We start from the raw sequence: 23,061 nt of genomic DNA, 5'->3' as shown, positions 1-23,061 counted from the left end.
CAATCCTCCAACTTCAGCCCCCTGAGTAACTGGGACCACAGGTGTCACCACGCCTGACTAATTCTTTTTAACTATTTGTAGAGATGAGGTCTCCCTATATTGCCCAGGCTAGTCTTGAACTCTTGGGCTCAAGTGATTCTCCTACCTCAGCTATTCAAAGTGCTCAGATTATAGGTATGATTTCTACTTTCTGTCTCTTTAATTGTTGTCTTTTCTAAGTACCTCATGTAAGTGGATCAGAGTATTTGTCTTTTTGTGACTGGTTTATGTCACCCAGCATAATGTTCTCAAAGTTCATTCGTGTATATGTTAGAGTTTTTTCCCTTTTTAAGGCTGCATAATATTTCAGCTTTACAGACTTTTACATCAAGTTTTTTCTTATTGTAGATAAATAGCCCCTATTGGTCCTGTATATAAGACAGTTAGGAAGACTGTGTAAATGATTAGATTTAATTATTTGCGTGGTAGAGATTTATAATTTGTTCTTAATTTGCAGCTTTTTTCAAGGAGCAAACCTCCAAGGGGCCTGTATGTTTATGGAGATGTTGGTAAGTGTATTAAAATAAGTTTTTGGTGGGCAAAACAGAAAGTTTCCCAGCTTTTGTTCAGGGATAATTTCTATTTCTATCCTTCAATCTATACCAGCAAGGGAGTAGAATGAGGCAGGGTAATGTAGGGAGAGAAGAAAGGGGAGAGAGGGCAGTTATCTCAGCTTTTACTTTACTTCTTATAGGGTACGGCTGTAGTCTAGGGAAGAATTAGTCACCGTGTTAGGGTGCAAACATTATTTAATGTATTAAGTAATTAATCTCAGGGAAGGAAATCATCTATAAATAGGTTATTAGGTTATTAGGATTCCATTACTCATTAACTCAGCTTAATACTTTTTTTAAAAAAATAAGCTGTTCTTTTTTTTTTTTGCATTTTTTAAAAATCATAGTTTAAGTTCTGGGTTATAATTGTAGAACGTGCAGGTTTGTTGCATAGGTATACACGTGCCATGGTAGTTTGCTGTACCCATCAACCTGCTATCCACATTAGGTATTTCTCCTGATGCTATTCCTCCCTGGCCCCTGCATCTGCTGACAGGCCCCAGTGTGTGATGTTCCCCTTCCTGTGTCCATGTGTTTTCATTGTTCAACTCTCACTTATGCGTGAGAACATGCAGTGTTTGGTTTTCCGTTCTTGTGTTAGTTTGTTGAGAGTTATGGTTTCCAGCTTCATCCATTTCCCTGCAAAGGACATGAGTGCATCCTTTTTTATGGCTGCATAATATTCCATGGCGTATATGTGCCACATTTTTTTAATCTAGTCTTTCATTGATAGGAATTTGGCTTGATTCCAAGTCTTTGCTATTGTGAATTATGCCGCAATAAACATACTTGTGCATGTGTCTTTATAGTAGAATGATTTATAATCCTTTGGGTATATACCCAGTAATGGGATTGCTGAGTCCAATTGTATTTCTGGTTCTAGATCCTTGAAGAATTGCCACACTGTCTTCCACAATGGTTGAACTAATTTACATTTCCACCAACAATGTAAAAGCATTTCTATTTCTCCACAGCCTCACCATCATCTATTGTTTCCTGACTTTTTAATGATCGCCATTGTAACTGAGATGGTATCTCACTAAACTAAGCCCTTAGATGAATAATTTAGTTGTTCTTATCTTTAATTTAGTTGATAGTAGATACTCTGAATGCATAGGTGGTAACGTTTCCTTGGTCTCCCAGTTCTAGACGTTGGGTAGAAAAAGATTCACACTTTGATGGAAACCTTCTGAGTGGTCACTTCTTTCTAGGCTTTCCTAATCATGTAGTGTCTTGCTTATGAAGTCTTCCTTGACCTCATTCATACTGAAATACTCTGTTTTGTGGTTTCTATTTTCTTCAAACAAATCCTTTTCTCCTATTCTTAAACCTCTCCTTGGCTACCTTCAGTCACTGATGTCATGAAGGGGTTTCTGCTTGGCTTTATTGCCTCCTTGCTTTCAATTATTTCTTTGATGTCTTTTTTAATTTTTTAATTTTAATTTTTTGTAATCCCTCAGTTTACTGTCAATCAATTATTTCTTCTTTTGGTATACTCAAAACGCACATTCACATGTAACAAGATCAGTTTTGGACCTAAACTAATATTCACACTCTAGGCTTCTCTATAGCCACATTTGCGTTATGAGGGAGTGGTGGCAGCAAATATTATCTTAGTGAAATTTTTAGGAAAAGAAAAAAAAAATGGGCATTGAATAAGTAGTTTTAGTGCCTTAAAGATAAAACTGTTCTTTCCCCCTCCTTCTTTTTCTAATTTGTCTACTGATGCCTTGCACCGAATGTTCATTTTATATTTCCAGATTTAGCTAATCTAATAAAAGAGAATAATTTAGCTCACAAAAGTGAGCATTAGAGATTGCCCATTAAAATTCTTCAAGTTCTTGAAAGTTACAGAAAAGCTCAAACTATTCTTTTTCTTAGTTCATTGGCTAATTGGTACTTTTGAGACCGTTGTATACTTACTTCTTATTTAGAAAGGAATTTATAACAGACACTTGATTGATTTTTTGTTTCTGTACCTTTGTGTACCATTAATGATTCTCTGCCTCCTGAGAACATTTACTTCCAGTACCTTCAGTTTCATATTCAGTCATCGCTAAAATCAACAACTTTGTTCCTCCTGTTACCTTAACCACCTGACCGTAAATGGAGATGGTTAATAAAGCATAACTGCTTCCACTTCTGTAAAATGACTTTTTTTTTTAAACCCTATGAATGTTGTTGAATTTTAGTTTAGAAAATATAGCCATATAGTAACTAATTGAAGGAAGGCACATTACACGTCACTCATCTGAGTGCTTGATAGCCATAGAAAAGATGTGATAATACGGGATGTTCATATAGTTTGGGTGTGTGGCAACCTTTGGTTGGAAACATCTTTATAATATAGAGAAGGGAAGAGAAAGGAATTCTGAAATGGGAAATGAGACGGATATTTTGGTGGCTATAATAAGTTTAGTTCAGACTACTTTTAAAATAGAATAGGTCAGGCATGATGGCTCACACCTGTAATCCCAGCGCTTTGGAAGGCTGAGGCGGGTGTATTGCTTGAGCCCAGGAGTGCAAGACCAGCCTGGGAAACATGGAAAAACCCTGTCTCCACAAAAAATACCAAAACTAGCCTGGTGTGTTGGTATGTGCCTGTAGTCCCAACTACTGGAGAGGCTGAGATGGGAGAATCACTTGAGCCTGGGAGGTCAAGGCTGCAGTGAGCCATGATGATGCCACTGCACTCCAGTCTAGGCAGCAGAGTCAGACCCCCATCTCAAAAATGAAACAAAGTAGGTAACAAAAGATCAAGTTTTCATTTTAGGGGGCTCTCTGTCTGGGAGAGCAGCCTCAAAATGCCACCATAAGCTCTTGTTCTTTATTCTTTTCCTTTTTTGGACTTGGAAAACAGATATTATATTTTAAGAAGGCTGGGCATGGTGGCTCATGCCTGTAATCTCACCACTTTGTGAGGCTGAGGCAGGATGATCACTTAAGGCCAGGAGTTTGAGGCTAGCCTGGGCAACAGGGTGAGACCCCATCTCTACAAAAAAATTAAAAAGTTAGCTGAGCGTGGTGGTGTGTGCCTCTGGTTCCACCTACTTGGTAGGATGAGGTGGGAGGATCACTTGAGCCTGGGAGATCAAGATTGCAGTGAGTTGAGGTTGCACCCCTGCACTCCAGCCTGGACTGCAGAGTGAGGCCCTGTCTTAAAAATAAACAAATAAATTGAGCTAGGTGTGGTGGCTCACACCTATAAACCCAGCAACTTTGGGAGGCTGAGGGGGCGGATTACTTGAGGTCAGGAGTTCGAGACCAGCCTGGCCAACATGGTGAAACCCTGTCTTTACTGAAAATACAAAAATTAGCCTGGCATGATGGCAGGTGCATGTAGTCCCAGCTACTCAGGAGGCTGAGGCAGAAGAATCGCGTGAATCTGGGAGGCAGAGGTTGCATTGAGCTGAGGTCACACCATTGCATTCCAGCCTGGGTGACAGAGCAAGACTCTGTCTCAAAAATAAATTAAAATAAATAAATAAAATACAGAAGTAAACTTAAACAAATAAACATGCTTGAGCCCAGGAATTCAAGGCTAGCTTGGGGAACATAGCGAGACCTCATCTCTTATGTTTTTAAGAAAAATTTAAATAAATAAATTTTTAAGGAGACTTCATGGGACAGACAATACCTATCCGGTAGCACTCCCTTTCCACTCTTCATTCTTGCACTCTATTTGGGCTTTGTCCTGCTCACTTCACCTCTTTCTTCATGGATATGTTGAGATGATTGACTCAGATGGACCTTAAATCCTGAGAGCTGCAGTAGAGTTGATGAATGAGTTGGAGGGATTATTATCATGGTTCAATCTTGAAATGAAATATTTTGTTATAAAATGTTTATCACATCCCATGTAGAAGCCAAAGGCTGCAGTCGTAGTATTTTGTGGCTTCATTCATACCCTACAGCTGGCTTTCTCACAACAAAGTCTCAGCTCTTGACCAGCCAACTGCGGTGGTGATGGCAGGGTTAATGATTTCTCTAGTACATTAGAAGAGAATAAAAGTACATTTTGCTTATCAGCCCCTTTTCTGCTGCCTCCTGGTTCCACCTCACCTGTTTCACATTGACACTGGGCTCTAATTTCACCAGTTGAAAGGTAGTCTGGTTTTAAGGTTAGGAGTTACGAAGCTTGGATAGGTTCTTGCCTGGCTTGGATGCAGGGATACATGTGCCTACTACACACCCAGGATGTATTATAGAACCTATTACCCCTGTGCTACAAATCTGTACAGCATGTTACTGTGTCGTATACTGTAGGCAATTGTAACACAGTGGTATTTGTGTATTTAAACATATTTAAGCAGAGAAGGTGCAGTAATAACACAGTCTAAGAGATAAAATATGGGATGCCTATTTGACCATGAATGGACTGGATGTTGCTCTGGATAATTCAGTGAGTGAGTGGTGACTGAATGCGAAGGCTGAGGACATTCCTGTTTACTACTTTATACAAGATGTTATCAGCGCTGTGCACTTGGGTTACACTAAATTTATTAAAAAAAAATTAATTGTGCTTCCATGTTATGATAGCTATGATGTCCCTAAGTGATAGGAATGTTTTAACTCCGTTGTAATATTATGGGGTCACAATTGTATATCTGGTCCTTTGTTTTTTTGTTTTTGTTTTTGTTTTTTACAGAGTCTTGCTCTGTTGCCCAGGCTGGAATGCAGTGGCACAATCTCGGCTCACTGCAACCTCTGCCTCCCAGGTTCAAGTAGCTCTCCTGCCTCAGCCTCCCAAGTAGCTGTTACTATCGGCCCACACAACCATGTCCAGATAATTTTTGTACTTCTAGTAGAGACAGGGTTTCACCATGTTGGCCAGGCTGGTCTCGAACTCCTGACCTCAAATGATCCACCCACCCCGGCCTCCCAAAGTGCTGGGTTTATAGGCGTGAGCCACTGCATCCAGCCTGTGTAGTCCATTGTTGACCAAAATGTCATTATATGCGTTACTGTTTATAGAAATGCAGTTGATTTTTTGATGACCTTGTATCTATGATCTTGCTAAATTTAGTTATTAACTCTGGTGGTGATTTGATAGATTCTTTAGGATTTTTTTGTTTGTATACAATTAGGTCATCTGTCAGTAAAGACAGTTTTACTTCTTTAAATTTTTATGCCTTTTATTTCTTTTTGCTGCCCCTTTGCACTACTAGGACCCCCAGTACAATGCTGAATAGAAGTAGTGAGTGTAGACATCTTTGCGTCAAATTATAGGGGATAAGTGTTTAGTCTTTTACAAATAAGCATATTAACTATAGGTTTTAAAAATATATTCAATTGTTTTTACTATGGCAAAACTCATAAAATTTACCCTTTTAAACATTTTCAGTGTATAATTCAGTATCATTAAGTCTGTTCACATTGTTGTACAACTGTTACCAGCATTCATCTCATCTTCAGAACCATTTTTATCTTCCCAAACTGAAACTCTGTGTCCATTAAACAATAACTTCCTATTCTGCCTCTCTCCCATGTTTTCCACATCCCACCCCCTGACTCCTCTGGTCCTGGCAAACACCATTCTACTTTCTGTCTTTATGAATTTGATTATTTCCAATACCTTACGTAAATGGAATCATACAATATTTGTTCTTTTGGGTTTGGATTATTTCACTTAGCAAAATATCTTTAAGGTTCATTTATATTATTGTGTATTACATATGAGTTGGATTCCTTTTTATGGCTGACTAATATACTTGGTATGCATGGGGGATTGGTTTCAAGATCCCCTTGGATACCAAAATTTGAGGAAGCTCAAGTCATATAAACTTTGCATGTTGTCCTGTATACTTTAAATCATCTAGATTACTTATAACAATGTAAATGTTACATAAATGTTATAATAGTTATTATGCTATATTGCTTTTTGTTTACATGATGATGATGATGATGATTATTATTATTTTGAAGCAGGGTCTTGCTCTGTCACCCAGGTTCTGGAGTGTAGTGGCTGGTTTCTCAGCATGCTGCAGCCTCTACCTCCCAGGCTTAAGCAATCCTCCTGCCTCAGCTCTTTGAGTAGCTGGGACTACAGGCATGCACCATCATGCCCAGCTAATTTTCATATTGTTTTTGTAGAGACGGGATTTTGGCATGTGACCCATGCTGTTCTCAAACTCCTGGGCTCAAGTGATCCGCCTGCCTCGGACTCCCAAAATGCTGGGATTTTAGGCGTGAGCCACTGCGCCTGTTCCGCACAGTATTTTTTATTTTAAAAATATTTTTGATCCACTCTTGGTTGAATCTGGGAATGTGGAAATAGATACAGAGGGCCAATTGTATCATTTTATGTGTATACCACTTTTTGTTTATCCATTCATCCATTAATGGATGTTTGGGTTGTTCCATCTTTTGACTATTGTGAATAATTCTGCTGTGAATATTGAAGAATAAGTTTCTGAATCCCTGCTTTCAGTTGTTTTGTGCATACACTCAGAAGTGGAATTGCTGGATCCTGTGGTCACACTATGTTTAATTTTTCTTTTTTTGTTTGGACACAAAGTCTCTCTCTGTTGCCCAGGCTGGAGTGCAGTAGCACGATCATAGCTCACTGCAACCATGAACTCCTGGGCTCAAACAATCCTCCCATTTCAGCCTCCCGAGTAGCTGGGACTATAGGCATGTGCCACCACACCTGGCTAAGTTTAAAAATTTTTAGTAGAGATGAGATCCTGCTATGTTGCCCAGGCTGGTCTTGAACTCCTGGGCTCAAGTGATTCTCCCTCCTTGGCCTCCCGACATGCTGAATTTATAGGTGTGAACCACTGCACTCAGCCTGTGTTTAATTTTTTGAAGAATTACCATACTGTTTTTCACAGTGACAGTACTATTATTATTCCCACCAACAATGCACAAGGTTGCAATTTTTATACGTCCTTGCTGACACTTCTTATTTTCTGTTTTTTTTTTTTTTTGTAATAGGCATTCTAATGTTTGTGAAGTGGTATCTTGTAGTTTTAATTCGCTTTGCCCTAATGATTAGTGAATACATTTTTGGTTAGATAATTCATGACTTTACTCTGAATCTATAAGTATACTACGCTACATGCATCAGAATTTGAAACTTTATTAAATCTTCTGGGTAAATACAATTATTTAAAATCTGCTAATCACTATATCAAGAGATACTGTACTGAATATTTTTGCAATGAATGACTTTCCATCAAAGTGACTTTTTCATTAAAAAAACGTCTGGTGAATTGTTTGTTCATATACAAAAACACTCTGACATTCAAATGGCATGGACCCAGTGTTATCTTGTGGCATGGAGGAAACCCAAAAGATAGGACTCAGATCTTCTTACTTCCTGAAGTGCCTTTGGATTCTAGTAATTGCAAAGGAATTACTAGACAGGAAGTAATCTTGTGGTGGTGGGAGACGGGGAAGTAGGGAGGATGTGAGACTGGACCAGCACATGCTGGCCTGGCTTACTGAAGAATGCCAGGTACAAACTGAGCTTGGGTCACTGACCCGAAAGCCCTAGACTTTCTGTGAGGGAATAAGGCATTTTGTGCATACCTGCATTAAATGCTCAGGCTGTTGGCTATTCAATTACAATAGTTTCCCTTTATTCACAGAGGATAGTTCCAATGGATGCCTGAAACCTCACATAGTACTGAACCCTGTATATCTATGTTTTTAAAAGAGAAGGCCACTAAGTAACTAACGGGAGGTTAGTGAATACAGTGTGGATATGCTAGACAGAGGTATAATTTATGTCTTGGGTGGGATGGAATGGGATGGTGTGAGGTCTCTTAGTGCTACTCAGGATAGCTGCACAATTTAATACTTATGAATTGTTTATTTCTGGAATTTTCCATTTAATATTTTTGGACTGTGGTTGATTATGGGCTTTGGGTAACTGAATTCTCAGATAAGAGGGTTCTACTGTACTAATGCGATTAAAATTAAAAGTTTTAGAGTGTTGAAAATTAGATAATTTAATTATAAGGATTGATCGTATCAGAATTTCCTCAAGTAGGCCTTATTTTGAGAGATCTATATTCTGTTTTTAAAAAATGGAAGTGTTCTAATTGGCAGCTCTCCAGCTCTAATCTACATATATGATTCCTTTTCAATATTTATGTTAGATACTAATCTTTATTTTTCACCTTTCTTCTCTTCTTCTTCTTTTTTTTTTTTTATGAGGTGGGTTCTCACTGTGTTGCCCAGGCTGGTCTTGAACTTGTGGGTTCAGGCAACCCTTCCACCTTAGCCTCCCGAAGTGCTGGGATTACAGGTGTGAGCCACCATGCCCAGCCCCTTTTCTTATTTTTCATTTTTGAATTTTCTCATAGTGCCTAAAACAATTCCTCCTGCATAGTAATAACCCAATAAATATTTAATTACTTAAGTGATTTTATTTATGCTAATGTCTTTAGAAGAGAAGACTAAATCTTGCCAGTTTATGAAAATAGTTTTCAGGGGGAAATAGCCCCTGTAATATTAACTAAATGTTGTATTTCCTAAAAACAGAATTTTAACAGAAAAGATTAATATCAACGTTTTATTTTTAGCTAGTTTAATATACAAAGTAAACTCTCCCTTCTAAAGAAGTGACATAGTCTTCAGCTTCCCAGCAGAAGAGTGTGGTTTCATTATCTCAAAGCTAATGAACCATCATTACAGCAATCAGTACATACTGTTTAATAGTATTCTTAATTTTTTTTAATTTTTTTATTTTTAAGGTACAGGAAAAACAATGGTGATGGACATGTTTTATGCTTATGTGGAAATGAAGAGGAAAAAACGGGTTCATTTTCATGGTTTCATGCTAGATGTGCACAAAAGTAAGCAATCATCTGAAAGAAGTGATTTTTTTAGTGGGGAAACACTACAAAATGGTTTTCTTCATTGAATGAACATATAATCTTTATAAAATTAGATTTTTGCTTGCAGTAAGATTTTATTTGGTTCCACTTGTTTTGTGCTATGTTGAAACAGTCAGTAATGTGTCCAGAGTTGGTCCTTAAGACCAATTTAATACTTTTAAATCAGAGAACAGAGATTGCTGTATTAAGCTCAGGCATTTTCTGTTTCTACTAAGGGTCAATAAAAAATGTTAAAAATGCACCTGTTTAAAGAAGTGATTCTTGATTAGGTCCTTTACTCTGTGTTACCTTAGCATGTAGGCATTCAGTTTGAGTATGCATGTAAATTTTATTGCTTTGCTAGCGATCTTACGTTATTTCATGTTTGCAAGATTTGTCTACCATCTGCACTATAACCTCCCCAGAGCAGGAATCATTTGTTTTTTTCCTCTAATACTTGTAGCATTTAGTACACACATAATGAATGAAGTGGACTGGGAGTAGTGTATTAGGCTAGAGACAAGGGTGCACTCCGATTCCATATGCCAGACATAAGATGCACTACTTGGGCAGGATCACATCCTCTGCTCTCATTCCCGAAATACAGGACTAAGATGGATGTGTTGATGCATCTAGTCACTTGTCTATTACCTTGTCATTTCTGAAATGATTGAAGAGTAGAAATGGAATGACCTCGAAGTTTCCTTACAACTATACGAACATAATATTGGAACAACTTATTTTGAGATAAGAAAATGCAAACAATTTCAGTAATCAAATTTGATTATATGTGGAATTTGAACTTAATTTTATGTCCGTACTAAAGTTTCATTTAGAGATTTAAAAAATATAATTATCTAAAATGTACTAATATGTTTTATCTGTGTTTAATTTCATCCATTTAAGGAATACATCGCCTTAAACAAAGTTTGCCGAAAAGGAAACCAGGATTCATGGCTAAATCCTATGACCCAATAGCTCCCATAGCTGAAGAAATCAGCGAAGAAGCATGTCTCTTATGTTTTGATGAATTTCAGGTAAAGTAGAGATTTTTCATAGATGTAGAATAGTATATTGAATGAGGTATGAAGATTTAAATTTTGCTCCTGATTTTGTCATTGTTTTATAAGGTGATTTGACACATTATCTCTTACTGCTTCAATTTTACTATCTAGTTCAGGAGCTGGCAAACCACAATCTGCACAGCTGCACAGGGCAAATCTGACCTGCCTGTTTTTTTATGGTTAGCGAGAAAAAGAAGAGTTTATACACACACACACACACACACACACACACACACACACACACACGCACACACACATATTTTAAGAGACAGGGTCTTGCTCTGTCACCCAGGCCCAGGCTGGAGTACAGTGTCATAATCATAGCTCATTATAACCTCAGACTTCTGGGTTCAACCTCCTGCCTCAGCTTCCTGAGTAGCTGGAACTATAGGCTCATGCACCATACCCGGCAAATTTTTAAAACAGATTTTGTCGAGATTAGGCCTCTCTATGTTTCCCAGCCTCATCTCAAACTCCTGACCTCAAGTGATCCTCCAGCTTCAGCCTCCCAAAGTGCTAAAATTACAGGCATGAGCCATGATGCCCAGCCAAGTGTTTATATTTTTAAAGGTAGCTGAAAGAAGAAGAAGAAGAAAAAGAAGAAAGTGCAACAGAGACCTTATGTGGCTTGCAAAGCCTAAAATATTTGCTATTCAGTCTTTTATAGAAAAAGTCTGCACACCTCTAAATTTTGGTAGATGACTGTACATCTCCCCTATACCACAAAGATAATGTAATTATTGTAAAACAATGTCTTTAAAGATGTTCGAGTATTTTTAAAAAGTGTTATATAAAGAACAAGTGATTCATCTCATTTAAGCCTCACAACATACGTATCTGTGATAAAGGGAGGGAATTGCCTTAGTTGAACTTTTAAAGTTTCTCTTAGTTTTAGGATTCCCTGAAATTATGCATTTAAATTGGTAGTGAGTTATTTCCTGTTCTTCTGTGTTTTATAATCCGAATTAGTGGGAAGATGCTATGGCCAAGATGCTTTTATCCCAAATCATGCATGACTGGTCTGCTTTAGCAACTGGTACACATACCTAACAATAGTCTAGATTTATGATGGAGGAGAAAGAATTTTCACCAGCAATGCTGTTACACTAAACCATCTGGGGAAGAGGGATCTTTGCTTCTTTCTTCCTTCAGTCATATTAAGACAGACTGGACCACTTTTGTATTTAGAACTGCAAAGGTCTTCCAAGGAAAGGCTTTGTGGAAAAGAACAGATGCTCTCCTGCCACTCTGAAGAGACATACTAACCACATCAATGTTTTGCAGAAAAAGGGCCTCGCTGAGTTGTTTGAAAAAGCTCTAAGTTAACAGTTATACTGCTTTCAAGAACAAAAGTCAGTGATGAATCAATAGGAGCTATTTCTCTTGATTTTCTATTGCTAGCCTTTTAACCAAAATATCTCTAAATAAAACTGAACTGGCATAGTTACATTTTCGATTAAGGTATTGAAATTAATTTTTAAGAGGCATATTAATACTCAGCCTTGTAAAATGATCCATAGTTTACAATGCATTTTTACATCCTTATCTCATGTAATTCTACAAAATAGTTGATATCTCCATATAGAGATGAGAGAGATAAAGGCATTAGAATTTCCTAGGTATCATGTAAAAATCATTACCCTTAACTTAAAAAATGTAGATTTCAAAACTTTCAGAGAAATGATTGACATGTTTTTATGGCATAAGCGTTATTGGAAGGCAAGACTTAGATGGTTAGGATGCTATGAAATTCTGGCTGTGCAAAGCAGATGATCCTAGAGAAGATACAGAGCAAGCACGGCACCTTGCCCAGTCGGTGCAGCAGACACAGTGTCATGGGCTCATGATACTTTTAGGGATCAAGAAAATATTTTAATTTCTTTTAAAATTTGAAGACATAAATGAATATAACAATAATTACTCCAGCCTGTATCTATCTATTCTGTATTAGATTTGTACTTATACCAACATAGATGTAATGTTTTTTTAATTGAGGATGGGACTCATGAAAGTAAAAGTTCCTAGGGCTTACAAGAGTCATGATACCACCTTGATAGTGAAGTCCTACCAAAAACCTGCCTGGTTGTGCTGACATACTCCATTGGATTCAGATTTCCAAAGGTTGATATGTAAATAGAAAGAAGGAAACAAAAACAACTATCAGGACACTAATGTTCCAAATGAGCTGAGTCTTGCAAAAGAAATGCAGGCCACAAAAAGGACTTTTCAGATTGCATATTGAGTATAAGAGAGATCCAGGGGAGACAGGCTCTTATAAAATGTTGCTTGCTGATGCAGAGAAAGCAGATGTGATAGAGATGTCTGTTACTGCCTGCCCTGTGCAGATTGCTTTGATATTTATTCATTCATCGACTCATTCATCTCAAAGGCCCTTATTCCCTATCACAAGACAGAGCCCTATCTGTCCCACAGCTAAATGGACCATGCCTGGACAGCTGATCTATGAGTAGCTAATCCACAAGCTTGCCAGCAATCTTGGACTTGTGTGGTGTGGCTTGGAGAATGGGTCAGTCATAGCCCCTTTCTCATGAATTTGAACTAAATGTCACAGAGGGAAGCTCCTCTTAGTAATGAAACAGAAACAAAGAGATATAGAATGTAATTGAATCACTTTAAGAGAAGGAGTACTAGGGTGATCCCTAGACAGCTGCTGAGCTCTCCAGAGCAACCTCCAATTCCAAGCCAATCCCCAGCTCCAGTTCCCATAAGGTGCCATCAGTATTGTCCCCATTCTGGAGTTTCAAGTAAATCTCTTTTCTTCAGCTGGATCTCTGGTGCCTATTTCTTGCAAACAGTCTTAATGAGAATAGAACTATTCAACTCATGTTTTGCTCCTATCTGCTATTTTGAGAGGTATTTCCCTATGATCTGTAAAAGATGGCATAAACATTGGTAAGAAGAACTATGAGGAAATGTCACTTTCCTTAATATGAAATCTGTTACCTCCGGTGGAAGGAGAATTAATCAATGAACTAAAGCCCAGGAAGAGAAAGATGACATATCTACTAGGAATGCTTTTGGCCATAGGAAACGGAAAACACAACTTAAAAGGGTTTGTACTCCAATGGGAAAATATTCTGTTATATAAGATAGTGTCATTTCCCTTGCTCAAACCCTTCTGCTTCCTCTCTGACCTTCTGTCTTACAGGTTCAGCCTCGCTCATTGCTCCCTACCGTTCCCAATCTTATTTTCTTCATAGATTAAGGAACCACAGTTAGTAGTTGGTCATTATACCAACTACTTATTTCCCACAGGGCTCTGAAGAAAACATGCACAGAGATGATAAAACAAGACAATGCCAAATTGATTGCTTTCATTTTATCCCAAATTTTAGTGTAGGGTTTTTTTTTTTCATTCCCAATTATTGCATAATATAGCATTCTTATTTGTTAGAGTTGACAGCATGGGAGACCCTATTCCCCTGAGCAAGTTTGGTCTGAATGTCCTAGAATGCAAAATGTTAATAGTCTTGCTCTTTCATTTCCTTTACAATTCCAAACTGGAACCTTGGAGCTTACTGCTGCATGCAGGAAAAGGCTGATATTTGCATCTACCCAGTATTGGAAGAGCCACAGAAAGTGAAAATAGAAGGGCAAGAGTGTGCCCCCTAAGGGAAGAAGTGATCTCTGCTAGTTTCAGTATCCTGAACTATCTTCCACAGGTCTTAAAGAATCTTCGTCAGTATACCAAAATTAGATGATCACAAGTTCAAATCTCTACTTATCTCCCTCCCCTAAAATTCAAGAGGGTGAAATATACTCCAAAATGTTGCTGCACCAACACTCTGATCCCCACCATCCATACAATTTATAACAAACAAGCAGAGCCTTTGCACTGGGCATTCTTTCTGCACAGAGTAGTCCTTCTGTTCTGAGAGCCCCCACCTAAATTGGGTTCTAGCACCAGAACAGCTGGTAACTCTGCCCTAATAGGAAATGCAGGGAGCTGGACATAGGTGTTTATCATGTGCCTTTCACAGGATACTTCTTTCACCTGGAGGATGGCCTAATGTGTGGTTGTCTGATATACTGGCAGATAATTTTGTGGCTCTTGTCTGACCTGGTCCAGTTTATGCCTGTCTGAAGATTGCTCTGGCCCTGGGAGCCTGATGTTGTGTTCTTGGCATCCCAGGAAAATCCTGCCTGGGGCAGACCCTGGTTCTTCAGCTGGAAGGTGCAATTCAATACACCACTACAAAAGAAAATAAGTTTAAAGATTGATTATTTACAGATGCTGGACGGGGAGGGAGCAACTAGTCAGAAGGGCAGTCCTCCATCCCCAGTCACAGGAGGCAGGAATGAAGAGTCAGGCAGAGAGAGAGTGTGGCAACTAACAGCGTGTGTGTGTGTGTGTGTGTGTGTGTGTGTGTGTGTGTGTGTGTGTGTGTATACACACATATATGTATAGGAAAAGGATGTAGGTCACTATGTTTGGGAGCAAAAGCCTGAATGGTTCGTTTAAAGTAAAGGAAGCAGCAGAAAAAGTGAGGAGCCCCATCTTGTAAGCAACAGCTATGCCTCTAAGCTCTTATCTCTGGCCACAGGCTTGAGCCATTGGGTTCTACTTTTAATGCTTAGCCAGCAACTTTTGCTGTGTGATTTCCGTCACACCCTTACATATTCCTAAGAGCAACTCCCTCGTTTCTTCCTGTCTTTGCTCAATTACCTCCTTAACAAGGCCCATTTCCAATCCCTATTTAAAATTTCAGTTTGCCATTGACCCCCAGATTTCCCATGCCCCTTACCTGCCTTTTTTCCATATCATACAATCACGTTTTAACATATTATATATAATTTACTTATTTACTATGTTTATTGTTTATCTGTGTCTCTTCCCAGAATATAAACTTGAAGGCATGAATCTTTATTAATTGATGTATTTCAGGTTTCTAGAACAGTGTCTGAGAAAGAATGAATAGTGAATGAATGAATGAATCTAATACCAAATGAAAACTATGGAAGTGGTTCCCCTATTGAGTCCCACTCCCCTTACATATAATAGTATTTCTCAAGCAAAGTCAGCATTTACAGAACCCAAGGTATATTATAACCTCAACCCATATATTTTCCTGTCATCATTCGGAATTATCTGAACATTTTTGTCTAATTTAATACATAAAAAGTGGTGGCTTATTTTAATTTGTATTCCTTTAGGAAATAATATGGTTGATTTTTTTCATGTTTGTTTGCATACTAGTTAAATCCATCATTTATGAACTATTTGAGGTATTGCTTATTTATTTATTAGAATGCTTATATTCCATCTACTATGTATGTTCTATAATATTAGTTACTGTTTATTGAGTGTTTTTCTGTGTACCTATGTTCTTAATAACTCTATAATGCTAAATATAATCCAGCTACAGCTAAAATTCTACATAGCTATGCATTAATAATACAGAATTATATTAATACTAGCCTATACACCATACAAAGGAAATAGTCAAAGTCAATAGTACCTCATTTCGTGAGAGTTTACTTTATGTCTCATAACAACAGTGCAAGGTAGGTATTATTACTGCTTTTGTTGCATTGATGAAGAAATTGAGGGTCAGAGAGGTTTAGTAACGTGACCAAGGTCACACAGCTGGTAACTAACAGTTTAAGTCCAGCACTAATGCTCTTGTTTACCAGTTACAGCTATGCTATATATACATTTTCCTTGGTATATAAAGTCTTTGTATTATGTGTTTAAATATACAGCTCTAGAGCTGGATGGGGTTTTGGTAGATGTTTTAGTGATGGAGCCTAAAAATTATCCTTAAGTCTATTAAGCCTAATACAATACTTGCTGATTTATTATAAAAGAATTTTTAAGGCACTTTATTCTTAGTGATAGTATGTCTATAATCACCACTTCACTTTAAAAATGGAATTGTATTGGTAGCCTTGATTTTTAGCTAGTTGTTATTGGCCTTTAGGTGGTGTTAATTAATATATTTATTTTACAAGGGAGATGAATGGGAATTTTTGCTGCTTAAAAACATGGATAGACTCCTTTTTGTGCTCTTGAATTTAAGAAATTTTAAAGATTATGTTTTGATAGGCATTCAGATTATATTTGCAGAATGTGTTCTTCATTGGCTTAGTCTCCTTACTAAGTATAGTTCTAGTATTTCAGTTTTTTTTTTAACTTTTATTTTAGGTCCGGGGGTATGTGTGCAGGTTTGTTATGTAGATAAACATGTGTCACGAGGGTTTCCTGTACTGATTATTTCATCACTCAGGTACTAAGCCTAGTACCCAATAGTTCTTTTTCCTGCTCTTCCCTCTCCTCCCACCCTCTACCCTCAAGTATTTCAGCTTTACCTGAGATGTTAGATAGACAGTTCTTATCTTGGTTGAAAAATGTGTTTGAACAGGTTTTTTAAAAAGTATGTTTTAATTACTGAAATAAATAATAGCTTGTCTTCAGAGCTTTCCTTAGACTCTTTATTATTTCCTCTTGGAATATTTATGTTACATGTTAAACTGTTTATGATTCTGAAGACATCAGAATAGTGAGAAAAACTGATTTTTTAAAATGTTATTTCTTCATATCTCTTCTGAGAGGGACACTGAATGGATGTTTTACTAATATGGGTCCAGAAAAAAAAAATAATTCTGATGAGCAGAAGATCATGCAAAATTCTCCTCTATAAGCTATCAATATCATTAAAAAAATAGTTTTAACCATTTGTATGAAACAGGAAGAAAGCTATTAAAAACTGCTAATAAAAAATAGGTGCTTATTTTTGTGCTAATCCTAATTACTGATAATGCATGCTTATGTTTGTCAGTCATTATATGGCACTGTACCAATCAGTGGATGACTGAGACTCAAGCACTCACACATGTAAATTAACCATTAGATTTTTTTTTTTCTTTTTTACTTAAGTGAGTCATAATGGAAAGCAACTCTAGGTTATAAAAAAAATCTTTTCTCTTTAATGCTAATGAAATGTCTCCACTCTCTGTATTAGCAGACTACCCTTATTGGTAATCTGTAGCCTTCTCTTTTGTTCGTGGTGGTAATGAAATGCTGGGTGCTGAAAAAGCCAGCTCTCCAAGAATGTGTGGCCAATTGTCTTCTGTTCACTTATACTGTAAAATTACTGTTCCCCGGCAAGGCCGAACAAGTGCAGGGACAAGATCAAAAGAGTATACATTGGCACCCGGCTACACCAAGTGACTCCTGCTTTATTAATTAGTCATAGCTTCTCCAAGCTCATTTACTCTGATAGGGCAAAAACGTTCTGAAATATAAAAACAGCAAATTGTAACTCAACCACAAGCCTTTACTGTTTGCTTTCTTCAACTTTCAGTTTAAACCTTTGCATTGTGTTATAAGCTAAATGTCCCTTCACTTTTCTAAACCCAAGGGCACAAAAGCTTTTTTACATTTTTTTCAGAAATATTAATGATATAGTCAAATGACCATTTTTATTCTCTAAAATCGGGAAGCCTTTCATTGATATCAGTCTTTTTAAAAGTCAGTGTATTGGCAATGTAATTTAAAAGTGCAGTTGCTATTAAAATGTGCAAGCTCGTTCTGTCCTCTCATCAGAAATGCCACTGGTGTTCAAGCATTTGAAAAGGACTTTCTCTGTCAGTGCTTTTGCGGAAGCCAAATTTGACAGTGATCCTAAACTCCAAATTAAATAATATCAGCACTACTTTCCTTTTCATTTATTCACTATTTTTGAAGTTCCAGAAGTCTTTTTAATTTAAGGAATCTTTGACAGTTTTTTAGTTAAGAACCTGAGACAGAAAAAAAACAACAACTGTACATCCCTATTTCATGGTTTTGTTTTATTTTGTTCAGGTGGGAAAGAAATAATTAAACCTTTGATTAAGATATTCATTGTAAAGAGAAAAGTGATTTAGACCTGTGCAACCCAGGTTATTGTTAATTGTGCTATAACCATTCAGTTTGTAACTTTTAGTATTTTGATTTAATTAAAAGAATTCACCAATTTCTATTTCCTCTAATGGGGTTTGAAAATTACAGTGTACTCTATCTTGCGGATATATGTAAAGCAAGTTATCCTGAGATTATTTGAAATGTGCTATCAAAGAAAGATCAAAACATTTTTACACTAGGAGTATTAAAGCCCATGTTATTAATACTTAGGGAAAGTTGCAATGATTGATGTCAGTCTTCATTACACATTTATTTTTGGAGTCAGCTTCCTTCCTTCCTTAATTGTTGTCTTTCTTTGTGAATTTTAAAAGCCTTTAGAAAAAGTTACATCATAAAGCTTACTTTGTAACTTGAATTTAAAAAATAATTTTAGGAAAGATCAATAGTTATATTTCTCTGTAACGTAACTTGGATGGAATAGTTTTATCTGTATTATGCATTTCTAGTATTGTCACAAGTTATTTTTTAAGGGAGTATATTAGCCATTCTTGAAAGATTTTTTTTTTTTTTTTTGGTAGAAGGAATATTTGTGTTTGTGAAGGTTAGCAGAGGCTGGCTGTGCTGGAAGTGACTGCAGTGCCTTTTGATTATTCATGGACAGTAATAGAAGGCACTTAAAAAGAACAATGAAATTGCTTATTTTTGTGATGGGCCATCTGTTGAATTGTTTTGTGCAACAATTGCACAATAGTATCTATGTCATATCATTCTATTTTCAACAGCAGCTGATTATGTCTCACTGGCTACTTGTCCTTATTTCTAAAGGCCCATGACCATTTAAAGTCACCTTTCCAGGGACCTTTGCCAGAAAGGTATTAGAAATCTCAAACAGCCTGTGTATTTTATTATTACTATTTTTTCATCTCTCTTTTTCTGGGGGGGTGTGGGAAATGGGTAGGAAGAGGAGGAGGGTATTGGTCATGTTAGTTCTAATTAATTAGACTTCCTAAATGTTTAGGATAATTATCTATGCTTTCCACCTGTATTTCTATAAAAGAAGTTATCATAGAACCATTTGGTAATTTGTGTAGAAATGATAGGCTTGTGAAAAAGAAGAGTCAAGTTTAAAGGACTGCTATACAGTGTTTCATGCTTTTAATTATCTACTCTTTTCTTCATGATGATAATTAGAATTTTTCCCTTGGAATTTACTTCCATCTTAAAAAAAAAAAAAAAAGATGCTCCATTAGCAAATTTGTTAGAGAAGTGAAATTAAAATAAAACAAATGTGTTGTTGTCAATAGGTCACTGACATTGCTGATGCCATGATTCTGAAACAGCTTTTTGAAAATCTGTTCAAAAACGGGGTCGTCGTTGTGGCAACATCCAACAGGCCACCGGAAGGTAAAAACAAACATTGTGCTAGTCTCATCCAATTAGGTGGAAACTAACAAGCTTTTCAAAATCCGTAATTTTTACTAAGTTTATTGTGTTCATAAACCTGATTACTTTGCTTGTTACTAATTTTATAAGTGGCTTAATCTGAAAAATCAGTTGGTATTTGTATTTGAAAAGTTTTATATTCTCATCAAGCCAAAGCTAGTTGATTCCCATGTTTGGTATACTTGCTGTTTTTTTGTTTGTTTCCCCTAAATATTAGATATGTCATATTTGCTTATCAAAAAATGCAGGCCTTTTGGACTGCTTTTTATGGGCCATAAACGAAACTCAACTAAATGAAAGATGAAACTCATAATTAAATTTTAGAAAAAGACCGAAAGCTTGCTTGCATGAATAGTTTCTAATACTTCACTTAAATTATAATGTCTAAAAAAGCACTTGTGGCTTATTAGAAAAGTACTTAAAAATTAAAGTACAACTAATATTTAGATTAAAAACAACAAATTTAAAATCTTGCATCTTTCAGCCCATCATGTACTTAGTTAAAGGTCTAAGAATCCGAAAATATTTCCTGAAAGACTTAATGGGAACATCTTTTTGCCTGGAGTGCTGTTTCTCCAGATATCTACATGGCTAAGCCCTTACCTCCTTTGTCTTTGCTCAAAAGTTACATTGCCAGTGAAGCCTAGACTTCTTTCCCTGTTTGAACCTACAACACATCCCTTTTTTCTTGTTACTGTTTCCCTTTACTCTGCTCTCTCTTTTACCTATAGCACTATGAACCTATAATTTACTTATTTATTATATTTATGGTTTCTTGTCTGTTGCCTTCCAGGTTACAAAAGCTTCATGAGGGCAGTGATTTTTATCTCTTCTGTTCTCAAATGTATTCTCAGCACCTATAACTGTCTTGCACATAGATGGTTCTCAGGAAATAGTCTTAGAATGAACATTGGATGATTGCATGTTTTAAAAAGATCTCTCTGGCTGCAGTGTTGAGAATAGAATGTGGGTGTGGGCTTTCAGAGTTGGAAGTAAGGAGACCGTTTAGGAGACTACTGCAACAATCTCAAGGGGAGGTGATGGAGCTGTCAACTGGTGAGAAGTGGGCAGGCTTTGGATATACTTTGTAGACAGAGTCAGCAGGATTTACTGATGGAATGGATCTAGGATATGAAAAAAGAGAGAGATCAAGAGGGACTCAAAGGTTTTGGCCTGAACAATTGGAAGGATGAAGTTGCTGTTGACTGAGATGCGGAAGACTATGGAAAAAGCAGATTTGGATAGGAAGGTGGAGGTAGGGGTTTCTGTGATGACAAGGGGGATGCATATAAGAGAGTTTGGACTTCATTGGAAAGGTTTGGTCTGGAGAGATGCATTTGGCAGTCATCAGTCCTAAAGGAGGCAGGAAAAAAAGAGCAGCTGGTGAGGTAGGAGGAGAACCAGGAGAGTGTCAAGTGAGGAAAAGAAAAGTAGTACAAAAAAGGATTGATGATTACTTCTGTTAAATGCTGCTACAAGCTGAAAATGAGATTGAGAATTAACCATTGCAATTAGTAACATGGAATTCATTAGTGAGTCTGTAATGTAATAGTGGGAACTTTTTTTAAAAAAGTAAGCTGTGCCACATTGGTGGTATATATTGAATTTAAAATTACTGACAGACCCAGATCTTATTATGTAGCCTGCTGTGAAACGGTCTCTCTCATTCTATGTTTGTGTAGTGGATTTCTTTTTCTCCCTATTACATTTCAGCTTTTAGCCTACATTGTTCCATTCTATTGATTTTTATTAAAGTATTTTTAATTTTAATTTTTGTTTTTATTTATTTTTGTTTTGCAAATGGAGTATGTTTGAAGTATTTTTGAAGTAAGATTCTAACATAATTTTTTTTGGCTATCCCTACTATGACATTTATCCATTTGGTAATCATGTTTCTATATCTTCAGCCCTTCCTTAATTAAAATGTGTAAATCAGATAGAACTAAATTAAGTTACCTGTAGCAATCCACTGGAGACCTTATCTGAGGGAGACATCAATTAACTAATCAACACTTTTTGGATCCAGTTATTCAAACAATTATAGTTATACCTCATCCATTATACTACAAAAGAATTATGAGTAATTTTGCAGATGTACTTATTAAAATCCATGTAATGTTATACACAGCATTCTTGTGATTTACTAATGTTAGCAACCCTATGGGATGCTAAGGGAGCCAAAGGAGTGAGCTTTTTAATATTAGATCATCTATCTAGTTGGAAGTGAGGCTTGTCTCTACTATAGCTGATGTGTTGATTTGATAGTGGCATCAGTATTACCTTTAGACATTCAGTGATGAGCTATGCTCATAAATAGCAAAGAGCTAGAAAAATTTTGGAAGCCCCATAGCAAAGATTGCTGAAAGGATAATTAGACTGCTCAGACTACAGCAATGTGGTTAACTAACTGAGGAAGGACAGCTACAAGGAGGGGTTAAGGAATGTTTTGCAGCTCTTAGCTTTTTAGGAGTGAACAAAGCTACTCGTCCATTAGGGTAGCCTGCAGAAATCCGAGCTGGAGCCACCCTTCTGGAGAAGACTGAAAGTTCAAGATGCAGAATTGCAAAAATTGGACAAACCTAGAGAAAGCCTTTTCTAAATATAAACTGTGGAAGGGATGGGATGCTTGTCATATACCAGGTTTTTTAGCCACAGCAGACAATCATCATAAATAACTTAATATTTTTATGTAACGAAGATGATGTGTGTGTGTGTGTGTGTGTGTGTGTGTGTGTGTGTGTGTATAATTTTATTTGTGGGGGAAAAAATTCAGAGAGCCTAAGCATATCAGGAAAAGGTAAAACTGTAAGACAAAGAATGGAGCAGTGATTGCCAAGGTCTGGGGTGAGGAGGTGTTTGACTACAAAGGGGCAGCCTCAGGATGCAACTGCTGTATCCTGATTGTAGTGGTAGTTACATGTGCTAAAAATTCATAGAACTGTAGGCTAAAAAAGTTACATTATTATATGTAAATTAAAAACAAATCGCATGATTAGTGAATGACAGAACAAGGACTAGAACTTAGGTTTTGTAACTTTTTTTTTTTTTGAGACAGAGTCTCACTCTGTTGCCCAGGCTGGAGTGCAGTGGTGTGATCTTGGCTCACTGCAACCTCTGCCTCCCAGGTTCAAGAGATTCTCCTGCCTCAGCCTCCTGAGTACCTGGGACTACAGGTATGCACCATCACACCTGGCTAATTTTTGTATTTTTAGTAGAGACGGGGTTTTGCCATGTTGGCCAGGCTGGTCTTGAACTCCTGACCTCAGGTGATC

The 23,061-nt window shown here is 37.0% G+C and overlaps 1 protein-coding gene across 2 annotated transcripts in view; it reads left to right on the top strand.

Moving 5' to 3' along the window:
* Nucleotides 1-23,061, top strand: part of AFG1L (AFG1 like ATPase) — a 221,210-nt gene that overhangs the window by 58,254 nt on the left and 139,895 nt on the right. Inside the window, exons 3-6 of one of the 2 annotated variants that reach the window (XM_032275099.1) lie at nucleotides 497-548; nucleotides 9,296-9,397; nucleotides 10,325-10,455; nucleotides 19,651-19,750. In XM_032275099.1, coding sequence (XP_032130990.1) covers nucleotides 497-548; nucleotides 9,296-9,397; nucleotides 10,325-10,455; nucleotides 19,651-19,750 — 385 coding nt within the window. The remainder of the gene's footprint in view (nucleotides 1-496; nucleotides 549-9,295; nucleotides 9,398-10,324; nucleotides 10,456-19,650; nucleotides 19,751-23,061) is intronic. The other variant, XM_032275100.1, reaches the window with a different exon arrangement.

Source organism: Sapajus apella, unplaced genomic scaffold, assembly GCF_009761245.1.
Source record: "Sapajus apella isolate SASKATOON/1434 unplaced genomic scaffold, GSC_monkey_1.0 scaffold6, whole genome shotgun sequence".
In the NCBI taxonomy this organism is placed as follows: Eukaryota; Metazoa; Chordata; class Mammalia; order Primates; family Cebidae; genus Sapajus; species Sapajus apella.
Note: the sequence above shows the minus strand (reverse complement) of the source record. Positions and strands in the feature narration are given on the sequence as shown.